Source organism: Mercenaria mercenaria, chromosome 9 (assembly GCF_021730395.1).
Source record: "Mercenaria mercenaria strain notata chromosome 9, MADL_Memer_1, whole genome shotgun sequence".
In the NCBI taxonomy this organism is placed as follows: Eukaryota; Metazoa; Mollusca; class Bivalvia; order Venerida; family Veneridae; genus Mercenaria; species Mercenaria mercenaria.
The window spans coordinates 35151504-35166749 of NC_069369.1; the positions used below are offsets into that span (position 1 = coordinate 35151504).

Genomic DNA, 15246 nt, shown 5'->3' on the forward strand with positions numbered 1-15246 from the left:
GTCTCCCCATAACACATCATTTAAATGGGAAGGGACTTGATATGAAATTTTCTGTCATAGTACAAATATATGCAATTGCAGATAGACAAAAATAAAAGTTAAACCACATCATGTTTTAAATATAGGTTTCTGTTTTAAACTAGAAATAGAAATAACAAAAATATGTAAGAATAAATGACTGCACAAGTTACAGAGATTATCAGATTTATTGACAATGGGCAATCATGATAACAGTATGAAGCTTGAAAGTTATAGTTCCTAGCAGATTTCTGTTACTGATAAGAAACATTTTTCAGCCTCATGGTCAGTCTGACTTTTATCTGAACCTTGACCTAATAATAATTTTTCAGGGTACTCTTTTGGCTAGAGATGATAATTCTATTAAGTTTGGAAGTGTACATCCTAGTTTACTCCAGTATACTGATTCTTACTGACCATTTGCAATTATCTAATAAAAAATGTTGGCCATTGATCAAAAGTTTGCCAGCCAATGACCAGAAACTATTTGCAGTCTCAAGGTCAATGTAACATTGACCTTTGACCTACTGACCCTCAATGCAACAAGGGTTAACTACTGACATCAGCTGATGACAGGCAATAACCCTATGTTTAGCTATTAATTTGAAACCCCTTTCACTGTCAAGGTAATTACAACCTTAACCCTTGACCTACTGACCCACAAAGAGATAGGGGTCAACTACTGATCACAGTAATCAGCCTATAAAGTTTGATGGCTGTTGGGTCAATGGTTAATCATTTACAGAGTAAAAAACATTTTAGTCTTAAGCCAAGTTAAGGTTTCTACGACCTTGACCCCAAAATCAATAAGGGGTAACTGACTGACCACAAGCAATCATTTTTGAAAGTTTCTCAGCATAAAACCACAAAAATATATTTGGACAAGGTTTGTTTCTTTTCAGGCAAAAGCATGCATGTGGTGCTATAGTGAGTCATATACTAGTTCATGGCTCTCCAAAAATTTCTCTTAAGGAGCCATGATTCCATTAAAAAGCTATTTGACTAAAGCCTACTTAATACTGACAGTAGGCCAGTCGCTTAATGCAACAAGAACAATGTGAATCTACCTAATAATTAAAAATTTTACCACAAAAATCACAATCTGAAAAAGGTTGAAACAGCCAGTTGTTCTGTTGAAGGTTGCTATTTTTATTATCTTCCCTAAGAGGATTTCTAGATCAAAAAAGGATTGAAATTCAAATAATTATCCATCCTGCATTTAGTGCAACTGCAACATTTCAAAGTCACAGCATAAGTTGAACAAATATTTAAAGACTTCAGCTCAACATTATCCCCTTTGATGAACCGTAATCGTGCTCAGGTATTGTGCTGTGTTGTCAAAACTTTGGTGATGGGAGACAACCCCTCTTACCTTCTACAGAACTTCAAATTGTTAATGGGAGGCAACTCCTCTTACCTTCTTGAGAAACTTCAAGGGAGTTAACCTGCCTGTCTTGTATATTGGAACATAAAGATCTTTACTGAAATGAAACAACAGCTACTTTCATATAAATTAACTTATAAATAGTCATGTATCCTATTATGAAAATGTTGATAAAGTTGTTCTGTATAACATTCTAAACAATCCCTTTAAAAAGCAAGGGTCAAGGAAGCATTATGAGAACTTATTAAATGTAAGGTTATACAATAAAACAGCAATTCGAGGGCTTGGTGCAAAACTATTGTAAGTGTATATAATAAAGAACAAGATACAAAGTTTTGGCCAATCCCTCGAAGAAGGGTCAATCAAAAAGGCTTAAGAAATCAAGGGTTTCCAGTGATCTAAATATTTGAAATATAAAGAAAACAACAGCGGACCACTTGAATCGTTCAATTTAGCCCATGTGGTCAAGATATGGATGCTCAAGTGAGAGTGCTGTTAGCTTCACAACTGGTTAAGAGTAAGAATTGAAACTAGTAATCTTGTATTCAATAGAAACTAGGGCTACCACTGATACAGATTGATTACCTACAATGCCACTTGTCACAGGAAATAATTAATTTAAAAAAAGTCTCACACATCTTTAATTCAAGATATCAATTTGTATGAATTATCATTCAAAAGTGTGCACTCTGAGGAAGTTAACAGAATGGTAACATTATGCATGACTGACCGATAACATGATTGTATGGTAACTATTAAAAGAAAGGATGTTTTCTGAAATGAAAAAAAACAAAGAAATGTATATACCATGGATGTTTGCCAGTAAAGAAGACCTCGGGTCTGTTACCCTGTGTACTGGCACTATCCATCAGAAATACCGTGTGATTGCTCCCTGCATCTACACACCAAGCACAACAGTCATATGTCAACTGTAACAGTAAGAGAAATATGGCATATTGAAATACACATCTATAACACAGCTTATACTCAGAGATGTTTGAAGAAGAATGTGTAGTTACAGGTCTGTGCCGACTCCTTTAATATAGATTTTATGCCATTTTTCAGCAGTGTTTTGTATTTAACCCTTAGCCTGCTGGTGGCAATTGATTCTGCCTTTGCGACCAGTGTAGACCAAGATCAGCCTGCACATCCGTGCAGTCTGATCATGGTCTGCACTGTTCGCTATTCAGTCAGTAAATTTTCAGTGAACTCCCCTTCAAATAATAAATGGTATTGCCCAAATTTAATGATGGATCAGTCCATTATAGAAATATAGCAGGGTAAGGGTTAAATTACATAATAGCAGAGAATTATTCCAACCAATGCACATGGATCACTGACTAGATCTCTACAAGTAAATGACAAATTCCATAGAGAAATCAAAAGAAGAATGAATCTAGACATATTACTCTCTATCATACCATTTCAGAACATTCAACTAACTTACAAGCTCTTAATTCAAACCTTGTGCTCTTACAACAAAGCTGATAGGGCAGATATACTTTCTATGATCTAGGTAATTCAAAAATTAAATAATACACTAACAGTACATGACTTAAATGAAGGGTTCATACATACCGGTAACATCTGAGACAAAATCAACATCCTTTTCAAGGATTATTCCAGCACTTTCAAAAACTTTTTCAAGGACTATTTTTCTCAAAATCATATCATGCAATTTTAGTCCGAATTTTCTCTACAAACTGCTGTAGTAGAAACTGTGCAGTGTAAATAGAATCAAATTCAATGACTTTTCAAGGTCTATGTGAACTCTGAACTATAACAGAATGGCATTAATATTAACATACCTCTATTCTAGCAGGTGAACATGATATTTCACTATGCCCAAGCTGTCCGGAATCATTCTGTCCCCACGAGTAGACCTAAATACACACAAGAGGATACAAACGTGAGTCCTTTTCCAAATACATGAATACATTTCTTATCAACAATAAGGCTTATCTCCCTTTCATTGCTTTAAGGACCTGTATAACTTACCTCCCCTGTTAATGATTATTACAACAATTTGACTTAACTCCTTTTATAGACTATTAGTTGTATATATACTGAATTAAGGGAAACTCTTCCAAATGAACAGTTTTTATTTTTTAAAAGATAGCAACATAGTTTAAATGGACTGGCCTCCAGCTTAATGTCAGAATATTATGATTTTCAAAACATAATAAGAATGTACAAGGGTATAATGTAAATTTCTGTTACAATGCAGTGATTTTCAAAAGAGTGATTGATGCTTTATTAGAGTGTATAAAGTACACATGTTTTTATAATAAATACAGTCTGAGCCGTGCCATGGGAAAACCAACATAGTGGCTTTGCGACCAGCATTGATCCAGACCAGCCTGCGCATCCACGCAGTCTGGTCAGGATCCATGCTGTTCGCTTTTAAAGCCTACTGCAATTAGAGAAACCGTTAGTGAACAGCATGGATCCTGACCAGACTGCGCGGATGCGCAGGCTGGTCTGGATCCATGCTGGTCACAAAGCTACTATGATGGTTTTCTCATGGCGCGGCTCAGTCTGAATCTTACTGAACCTTTTCATTTTACTACATATCTGCACTTGCTAACAAATGAAACAACTTTCTAAATTTCAAAAAAAATTCACGTCAATCAAGAGGTGTGCCCCTTTAAATATTGATAACTATAAATGTTAGCATTTTATGAGCATGATGTAAAGTTCAACTAAATTCAATCAGATGTATATCACATTTTCATTGTATGACTGACACTTAAGAACTTTTCTACATACTTTACCCAAGGGAATAATTAATAAATACTGCATATATTTTTTTTTTCCATTTTATTTACTAGTATAATAACTGAAAACTAAAACTGATGTGTGTCCCATTAAACTACTTGCTAATAAAAGCACTACTATATGATGTGAACAAAAGGCAATTCGGCCCCTTACTGCTATGGGTATATAGCCTCACTTGAAGTGTAAGTTTCTTTTATTTTTCTATCCAGCTGGCTTACGGAAGGTCGGTTACAATCAAGCACCCACTTGTTTCTAAAAATAATGCCCTGGTGGAAACCTTGGGTCTTCCTCCACAAAAAAAGAGCTAAGTCACCATAATATTATGATCTATAATTGTGAAAAAGGCACACTGGTTCCATCCCTTTCTAAATTGACACTCCACATGCAATGACTAACTTCCCCTGTCAAAAAAGTGCCACTAGATATTAAATACCCTGTAAGAAATTATACAAAACTAGATTCTCTCTTTAAATGGTAAATTCAAAATGTATATATCAAAATTAACTGATAATTAATTACCTCCCCTGTTGATGAAAGTGCCACAGTATGATAGGAACCACAGGCAAGTTTAACAATCCTCCGTCCTGTAAGAATCTGTACACAATATGGCTCTGTCCTATATAACAGAGAAAATTTTTACAAAAAATTATTTAACTAGCATACTGTTAGCAAATAAAACATTTTGAAATCAAAATTAAGAAACACATAATTAAAACAAGTATGCCCACGGGCAGAATGTCCAGCCCGCCAACTGTCAAGTGTGACCTTGACCTTAGACCTAGGGACCTGATTCTTGCGCATCACTCCGTCTCATAATGGTGAACATTCATGCCAAGTTACATCAAAATCCTACCATGCATGAAGAAGAAATGCTCCGGACAAACTTCAATTTGATCTTTCACCTACTGTGACCTTGACCTTTAAGATAGGAACATGGGGTTTGCGCAAGACACTCCTTCTCATTGAGGTAAACATTCATGCCAAATATAAACAAGATTGGTCCATGCATGTCAAAGTTATGGTCCGGACAAAATCGGACGGATGCACGCACAGACGCATGCACGGACGGACGCACATACGGACGGACGGACATACACCGACCCGCCAAAAGTGATGACTATGTCAAGCTCACCGCAAGCGGGCTCTACAATAAAATGTATAATAATACTTTTCTAAACATTAAATTTTTTTCTAGCGTGGAAGGGCACAACTTTCTCACATGAAAGGATTCTGATGTAACCTGGCTCAAAACTGACAGTCACAACTGTACATGATCTGAAGTCAGAAACTTAGGATACTCTATACTGTATGTTATTACTGAGTAAATGATCTATTATGCAATTTGGAAGACTGCTCATTAAGGCTATGACATCCTCTAAATATTCAAATATGGTCAAACCAATACTAAAGGCCATCATTATTCTGTGAACACAGATCCCCCTGGCTCAAAAGGCCATTGGTTTTAGTTTTACAATTTAAAAATAAAACAGTGAAAGAAGACCACTTGTAAATAAAAAAAAATAGTGCCATTTAACATGGTCTCTGTAAACAGGTTTCACTGTAATCATGACTCGCCTAGCATCCCATTTAAAAGGTTAGAATGTAAAACTATACCACGCAAGAACGCTTCATTGTGTATAAATGTATAATTAATCACTTAATTATCATAGAACAGTGAGTATATGCTGTTAATTGTGTACAGGTATGTTAGAAGATAATTGATTAAAATGAATGTGAGGGCGTAATCAATTATTCAGGCATTCACAAGTATTTATCTCGCATAAACAAAGCATGTTGACAAATTTAGTGTCCTGCCAGATTTTATTTACTACTATTACATCTAAATTATTCAACTTAATGCCTGAACATAAAACGAACTGGGTAAATGGAAGTTTCTTTTTCATGAAACATTGTCATTGTATAGGTTGTGTTCATGTGAAACAGGTATAAGCAGGTTGTATACCAGTTCCTACTCAACCAGTGCCATAGCTTCTCTTGCCACCATTACAGATCTGTACTGTGTATTAGTGTGACTAAAGCATCCAGATGCAAAAACAGAAAAATGTTGTAAAAATGAGTGCAAATGCCTCCCATACTATTTTCCCTCACCTTTATATATCTGTCTATATACTTACCTCTTTCCATACTTTATCTCGCTTACAGGCTAGTACCTGTCTATCTATATTTCATCTCTCCTATGTATAGGTCTATACACCTACCTCTTTCCATACTTTATCTCACTTACATACCGGTATCTGTCTATCTATACTTGATCTCACCTATGTATCTGTCTATACACTTACCTCTTTCCATACTTATCTCACTTACATACCAGTATCTGTCTACCTATACTTTATCACACAGGTCTATACACCTACCTCTTTTCATACTTTATCACACTTATGTACCTGTATCTGTCTATCTACTCTTTAACTCACTTATCTATCTATTCAAAATAAATCAATGAAGCCTGGAAAAATGTGAGGTACAAAACGTAAGATATGAATTGTAATACTGCCATTTACCTATCAAGCATATCTCCTAGACCAAGCTGACCTTTGCTCCCACGACCCCATGTCCATACCTCTGTATCCAACATGTAAACATCAGCAACAACATGTTCTTTATGCTTCTCTGTAATACAAAAACATTCTAAAAGGATGTTTAAGACAGAATGCTTATTTATTATGTAAGATTTTAATAATATGGGGATACTAATAGACTGCTAGCATAGCCTGCTTAATGGGGAGACTGTCAAATTACAAATCTGGGGATCAAAAGTCGGATCTATTGGTTGACAATTACAGTTTATAAAACATTTTCCTGAAGTCATTTATTAAGTTATAGCTGATAACTGATAAATCTGGAGTGGTAAGAATAACAGAATAATCCTACAAGATATTTTTGTTCTCTAAACATTTGATTACATACCCTCTCCTGAGAGAAGACTAAGTGATCTTTTCCTCAGATTTTCTTGTTTGGCTTCAATTGTTCTGATAGACTGTGACTCTTTACTCACTGACAGTCTATTAGACTGGTCCTTCCTCCTTTTAACTGGACTGGACTCAAGTGATCCGCTACTATCGTTACTCTTCTCTGATTCCGGCAAAGAGAGCTGACTAGCATTCAGAGATGTGTCACTGACGGTCAGGTTACTAAAATCGAGGATAGATTTATCCAGATTACCAGAAATGTTCTCTGTACTTCCAGTTTCAAGATCCGAAATTTCAGAAACTTCTAGGGTTTCCGTACTTGATTTTGTCTCTTCTTCAGCTCCAGCTCCAGCAAAACGGAACTTTCCTGGAACTGATGCTATGTTACTAAGAGCCTTGGTTGTCATTGAACTGACATGACTAGTTAATGTAGAAACAGTCTGCATCATGTAAGTGCCAGGAGAAGACGGAGCTGCACTTGCTGTGGCGGTCAAGGGTATAAGCTCCTCAGACTTGCGCTTGTCCACTTTTGAGCTTGCAACTTCTAGGTTATCCTCGTCCTGAAACTGCCTGGCTAGATATTCACGTGCACCAGTCTCATCCAAGAAACTCTTTGACCTTGATTTAGAAGACAAATTTGAAATTTGTGAAGAATCACTTCTTATACTAGCAGTCAATATATCTTCAAGACTTCTTGGTTCTGTTAAGCTACTCTTCTTCCTTAGTTCTACATCTTCCAATTCAGTTTTACTGACCTCACTCGAGGAACTACCTTCAGTTGTTTCTGTTTTACTCTCTGAACTATAAACATCATAAATACTTTGTTCAGCTGGATGTATAACTGCAGGTTGTGACTCTTCCCCACTTTCAACCTTGACTTCTCCTATCACAGTCGTTTTATCACCTTTTCCATCTTCAGTTTCTACAACATGTGGACCTTCATTCTCATCTTTAACCCCTTTAGATTCTTTATCACTGTCTAACTTTACAAAAACATCATTCACATCTACATCTTTAACAGACTCTGCAGCAACATCTTCAACAGTCTTATTCTCTTCTGACTGTGATACCTTTACAACAGTTCCAGATCTTTTATCATTAATACCTGTTTTATCTTCTACATTATTATGCTTATCAATGCTTTTGGCACTTTCAAGTACAATACCCAATTTTTTACTGTCTTTCTCTTTAATATCTGATGTTTCTAGAGTATTATGCAGGTTCATGCATTCAGCACATGAAGTATTAATGTAACTAGCTTCTAATATATCTGATTTCAAACCACTGTCTTTTGTTTTCTTACTGTCCCTCACTTCACTTGACATGTCTTTCATTTCTTTTTCATCTGCAACCAGCACAGCATTATGAAAATCTCCACTACATATATCTAGGACCTTCTTTCCACGAAAAGTTTCTAAAACAGTTGGTTGCCATGGTTGCTGAACATCCCCTAGTCCTAACTGTGGACCCCTACCCCAAATCCACACATTCCCTTCCACCCCAAGTGCTACACTATGTGTGGCCCCACAAGATATTTTATGGGCTGCTTCTTTAACTCCTGGGGAAGTAACCCCATGTTTACATACTGTGCCAGGAGTAGACAACTCAATACAAGAAGGGGACAGAACTTCAATATGTTCAGAAGGATCTTTAGCACACTGGCCATGTTGATTATCTCCCCATGAATACAGGGAACCATCCTTGTCTATGCAGGCAGAATGGTTGGTTCCACAAGCTATTTGCTGAATGCCTTTACCTGAAAATGTATACAAACTTTATGAGGTAGTAAAAAACTAACAATACTACAATAACAAGTGATTATAGTTTTATGGGTAGATGTTTTACAACCTTGGGTGTGGTGACTTCATTCACAATTTTACTTAGTATACTCAACTGTTTTAAATTTGTCAAAACAGACTTTGGGTGTAACATTCTCCGTATCTTTTTTTCCAAACCATATTCTTTTACAATATAAACATTCAGAAGTAATGGGTGTTGTTTCGCTATTTATTCACTATTTTGTGATATCTTTTATTCTATTTACCGGGTAATGATACTGTGAAACATGAAATTCATTTAAATTATGGGTATCATAAAATAGAATCAAAGATATCATTAAACTGTTTGTTTGTTTTGGGTTTAACGCCGTTTTTCAACAGTATTTCAGTCATGTAATGGCGGGCAGTTAACCTAACCAGTGTTCCTGGATTCTGTACCAGTACAAACCTGTTCTCCGCAAGTAACTGCTAACTTCCCCACATGAATCAGAGGTGGAGGACTAATGATTTCAGACACAATGTCGTTTATCAAATAGTCACGGAGAACATACGCCCCGCCCGAGGATCGAACACGCGACCCCGCGATCCGTAGACCAACGCTCTTACCTACTGAGCTAAGCGGGCGGGCCTCATTAAACTGAATTAAAGATATATCGTAAAGTAATTCTGATTTTAAGATATCCAATAATCAAAACTATAAATATCCACAAGATTTAGCTTACCAAAAGGTTCCTTCTAGCGCATATTATATATTCTTTTTAAGGGATCTTTAATAAAACAATAATGAACAATGTGTTTTGTTAGTTTACGTGCAATCTTATCTATTTAAGAATATTTAAAGTTATTTCACACAAACAATTATTTAACTTAAAATAATAATCAAACACCTTTAGATGAGCGATTCTACCTAAATATTATCAGCGGACAATAAATAATAATGACCATCACTCTACCAAAATTTCGGGAACCATTGTCGGCAACTGTCCAAGTGGCCTCTTTCTAAATAGCAATAAAATGGCGGAAAAGTGCTGCAACATGCTCGTAATTGCATCGCATGATGGAAATTTTCAGTTCCAGAATGACTGCTAGAAGAAAAAAGGCTTTTATGTAAGTCGGCACCAACAAACTAATGGATTTGAAAAAATTCGTACAAAAAGTTCAAAGCTTGAATCTTACCAAACAATTAATCAAAAGGCATGAAATTACAAAGTTCGAAATATTTTATAGGTCAATAAAGTGAAAAAATGCATTAAACAGTTCTGGATAAAGACAAGGGAAGTAATTGAAATGTTGTAATCCGGTGACGGTACGTCTCGTGCAATAGCATTAACAGACAAGCGAAAAATCTCGAATTACTTTATTAATACAGAATGTTGTGATGGTAATACTTAGAATGTCAAAATAATAAAGTTGGTATGAAATAAAATCGTAATCAAAGGCCTGAAGGGCCTGAGAGTCGGCTAATGATTGATGTACTGGTAGTATAGTCTACCAGTTTCAGTTTGGTTTTAGTTTTTTCCCCCAACTGAACAGAGATTTTGTTACAATAGATGAAATGGACATTCAATCGATGCCTAGTAAAACTTTGATTGACATTATACAAGTATTTAAACCCAATATATTTCTCTAAAATTGAAGAGTGGTTCGCAGAAATAAAAATGTTGAAAGTACAAACTACAATTTGACAGGTGACACTAAGATACTGCCCATGACTATAAATATTTTTCCAGTAAACATTTGCCTCCGGCATTACCAAAACAGGCAATTATCGGCTGGTATATATTCGCACATGATAAAATTTGAATATGAAAATTTATATATTGAAATTTTATAGCACGGATTGCCACATACAATTTGTAACGGATGGATGAAAGAACTGTTCAGAGATTTTACAGATAAGGGGCCTGGCAATAACCATGTCACACGCTAGGTATTGGTCAATCATATAATAAGGGATGTGAATTTAAAGTATACTTACTTTTGCGTTTAAAGATATGTAAATGTTGCTGAGTGTCAATATATAGTGTCATGAATGTTTACACTGACAGGAAAATTGCGCATTCGAAACAAGAGAAGTTACTCGGACTAGCTACCAATTTCGGAAAAGATAACCAATATTAATAAATGCAGTTCTTTTTTAGTTAAAACCATCATTTATTCTATTTCAGACCTGTTAACCCCTTCAAAACCATGTCAGTAGTCCCCAAGTCTATGTACTTTCAATTATCCGTTTTGATTCATGTAGACAGACAGGCCCAGACTGGGCTGAAAAAATGTTTGAGCCATTTTTACGTGGTCGATAGCAGGGTGGGTGTGGGGAGGGGTGTTCCTTCCCGCTTTGAACTGCAGTCAGATTTTGAATTGGGCATTGTGGCAGGTGGTAAAAGGGCAAATGTATCAAACTGTAAAGTGGCAATATGGGGGGAGGGTGTGGGAGGATACCCCCTCCTGCAAGTAGGGTTTGGGGTATCACCACAAGGAAATTTTGAAAATGTAGACCCCTGATACAGCCTTTGGTGCGATTTCTAACTGAAAATTTTATGTTTCAATTTCTAAATATTACCTAGATTCTTTTTAGTATTACAATATTCAAAGTATGAATGACTGTCACTTCATATTTTTACTTTCAGGTCATGCCTCAGCACTAGAATATAAGTCTGATATTGATTCTATGTATGTATTATAAAAATAAATTGTAGAATCATTTCTGTTACAATAATATCTATCATGTCTGTTACTTTAATGTTTAAATTTCATAACACAGCTTGATATTTACCCAAAATATTATATCCGGATATGATTACACTTTCTTTTATACTGCCAAACTTCCGATAATTTATCCGTTTACTGACTACAAAATTCAACCCAGGCAAAGTCGTAGAAGCATTGTTATAAACAGGTCACGCATGTTCGCCGAGAAGTGTCCAGAATGTAGTTAGATTCATCCGCGAAGTCTCGCGGAAGAATTAACGTACTGCACACATCTTATTCGGGTCATTTAAAATGAAGCTGTCATAATTTAATTTCATTGATGTGGTAAACTCTTTGATAAGAGACATTCCAATGCTTTCAGAGGTACCCACTCAATAAAATACTAGCAGTATGTTCTGGAACTATATTTTGTCTTTCGCTGGATGTTACGCAAGCTTTGTAAGTCTGCGCAATTCATAAAATGCACAGCACAATAAATTTGTTATTTGCGCAATGATTTTAAAGATTATTTTTTGAAACGGACAGGGTAACAAATGGATAATTTGGCTAATAAGTTAATATGCAGTTTTTATTTGAATTTGTGAACATCATATTTGCTATTTTGTGACAAAAGGGCATAAAATTCGTCACCATAATCATATGCGCAAATGTATTACCAAATCCCGCAGAATCGTTATGTGTGTTTATGCTTAATGAGTTACCGCGGAAGAAAATACGTGGCTTTATTCGAGTATTGCACAATTACAAGTCATAAATATGACAGATTACATCGTATATTGGTCATAGCAAATAGGATTGACATAAATGAACTTCATTCGATCAATGAACTCTTTGAAATTAGAGACAATCCAATGGAACTACATCACTTCGCTGTGTTGTGAGACCATTTAAGAATGAGAAATCGTGCGATAGCAAGGACTCGTCAAACGCTTGACAGCGTTTAGCCGACTCAAAAAAGAACCACGGAAGCAACGAATGCAACCGAGAAGAATAATAGCAGTCGATATTTTTGGGCAGGAGTCTATTTTTAGATGATGAATATTCATTTAGTTAATCTCGATTCTACATTATGACATGTTAGATTTAGGAGTAAGATAGTTTAAACTATATTATTGTTGTTTTGTAGGTCTGTTATTACGTAGTTGTATTTCACTTAAGATTGACTATTGATTAATGATGCGTAAAAACACATTGGCAAAGAGGCTATTTGTAATGAATATGCATGAGTACAAAATGGCGGCGCCCTGCTGGAATTCGGATGCCTTTGATGATACCCTTGTATCCATTACCTGCTCAGTCAAGTGTGACATGTTCACCATAGGTGTTCCTTCTCATGAGAAGGAACAATAAACAATAAGTCATTTTGTGTTATCTATAAATGCATTTGATTACAAATGTATATCTAAAAATGAATTATACTATAAAAAAAACAAATTTCCTTTCATTATTAATTTTCTCCTAACAGAGAATAGATTTGATGTTTCATATGTAGTAGATGAATACGAGACTATAAATCTTTTCAATCCATCCTTGACACGGTAGCTTTAACTGGCTACATGTCAGTACATTCATGGACTGTGCGTGGGCCTGTGTATGTATGTATACAAACTTGTACTCAGAATATGAAATTTTCTCTTAGCCTCTGACACGTTTTGTACAGTTAAGCTTGTAAGTGGCTAAACACTATACTACTCAATTATGGGTAGGCATAAGATTACATACACTTGAACTGGAATATAAAATTTTTCCACTCAATCTATGGTAAAGTCGCTTTAATCAGTTACGATCTGTCAACTACTGGATTATGGGTGGGTGGTACATGTTCCCATTCACATTCAAATGTGCTTGAGGGGCTGTCACAGTGACTTCACAAAACCAACAAACTTTTCTTATTGAACATCCCACTGTCTCATTCAAATTTACATAAAATTTAAGCAAACAAAAAAAGATTTGAATATATCGTGAATCATGCTTAAATCAGATTTTAAAATCTCGTTAGATCATGCAACATTTTGTACAACCTTTATGCATAAAATATAGTACATCTGATAATGTTTGCGAACTGCATTATTTTTGAAAGAGGCCTGTACATGTGGATGAGTGATTGAATTCCATGCCCCTTATTCTGTGGGTTCAAAACCTGCTAGGGCTGTTTGGTGAGGAAGCTGCCCAGTTGGCTTACGAAAGGCAAGTGTAAACCTGTAACCCAGGTGCTGGCTCATGCCTAAATGCCAACTGAGGGCGTCTTAGGTCTTTTTCCCCGTTTAAAGTTGGAAAATTGCCATATAGTGTAACTGTGTCAGTGTGACTTTACCCCGACAACTGAATAATTTGCAAACAGTGACAGTGGCAAGTTCACAATAGTAGTACTTAACTATTTATCCACCATTCTCCTCCTAAATGCAAAATAGTATGATTTCAGATGAAAGTGAAAAAGATACGTGATTACTGACTCTTAAACCAAGAAATACAAGTGATAGGGAAAAATACCTGCTCTATAGTACAGAGATATATACGAATGAGTAATATATTCTTAATATTTACTATATTTAAGCATTATCAATAATTTTGACATTTATTATCTATTTCCAACAAAAAACATGTGTGATGTAATTAAAATCATTGGTGCACTGCAATTCAATGAAAAAAGGAAGAGTGAAATGCATTCAAATAAACTTATATTTACATGTGTATCGATCAACAACTTTAGTTTTGAATTGGTTCGGTTTGCTGTTGAATAGATACTTTATAAGATTTTCATTAATTTAACAGCAAAACCAGGAGTTAGACATTTTTGCCCTTTTTTTTTTTTTGCTAGAAGGATAAGAAGGATACGGGTAGGGGGAGGGGGAAGACAACTAATTGAGATACACACGCATGACAACAGCTATGAGACAAAGACAACAATTATCTGCCTTTGTAAGTAACAAAGTTCAATCACTTACCACATACTGTATCCACCAAGCAGGGATCAAAAGAATATTCCCGGCCGAGGTTAGGGCAGCCTAGCTGACTGTTCTGATTGCTACCACAGGCAAACAAACAGTCATCATATGTAAGAATAAGAGAGTGATCTCCCCCTAATGCTACTCTCCTTACAGGTTTGGTAAGAAAGGTCTTGAAGGAGATCAGTTCAACCTTGCCAGTATACCCTTGCCAAACAAACAACTGGCCATCACCCTCTTCATCCCTGAAAATACATTAAATAATGACGGTCATCATTAACTAAGAAGTAGAGTGATCTCCCCCTAACACTACTCTCCTCAAAGGTTAGGTACGAAAGGTCTTTAACCTTTAAGTCAGTGATACGAACATACAACTGGCCATATAATCCCTGAATACAGACTATAATTATTGTTATTTAAAGGGACACATTAAATATTTGAGCCGTGCCATGAGAAAACCAACATCCGCGCAGTCTGGTCAGGATCCATGCTGTTCGCTTTTAAAGCCTACTGTAATTAGAGAAACCGTTAGCGAACAGTATGGATCCTGACCAGACTGCGTGGATGCGCAGGCTGGTCTGGATCCATGCTGGTCGCAAAGCCACTATGTTGATTTTCTCATGGCGCGGCTCATTTCAATTCTTCTTTTAAATCACTTTTTCACACCTCTTTGGTTCATCAGCTGATGCATCTATGAA

The 15246-nt window shown here is 35.9% G+C and overlaps 1 protein-coding gene across 1 annotated transcript in view; it reads right to left on the reverse strand.

Annotated features, from left to right (window-relative positions):
- LOC123546896 (alsin-like) overlaps positions 1 to 15246 on the reverse strand; it is a 103858-nt gene that overhangs the window by 48288 nt on the left and 40324 nt on the right. The window contains exons 2-8 of the mRNA XM_045333534.2: positions 14549 to 14793; positions 7112 to 8869; positions 6706 to 6814; positions 4700 to 4796; positions 3211 to 3285; positions 2210 to 2331; positions 1436 to 1499 (exon numbers count right to left, since the gene is read on the reverse strand). Coding sequence (XP_045189469.2) covers positions 1436 to 1499; positions 2210 to 2331; positions 3211 to 3285; positions 4700 to 4796; positions 6706 to 6814; positions 7112 to 8869; positions 14549 to 14793 — 2470 coding nt within the window. The remainder of the gene's footprint in view (positions 1 to 1435; positions 1500 to 2209; positions 2332 to 3210; positions 3286 to 4699; positions 4797 to 6705; positions 6815 to 7111; positions 8870 to 14548; positions 14794 to 15246) is intronic.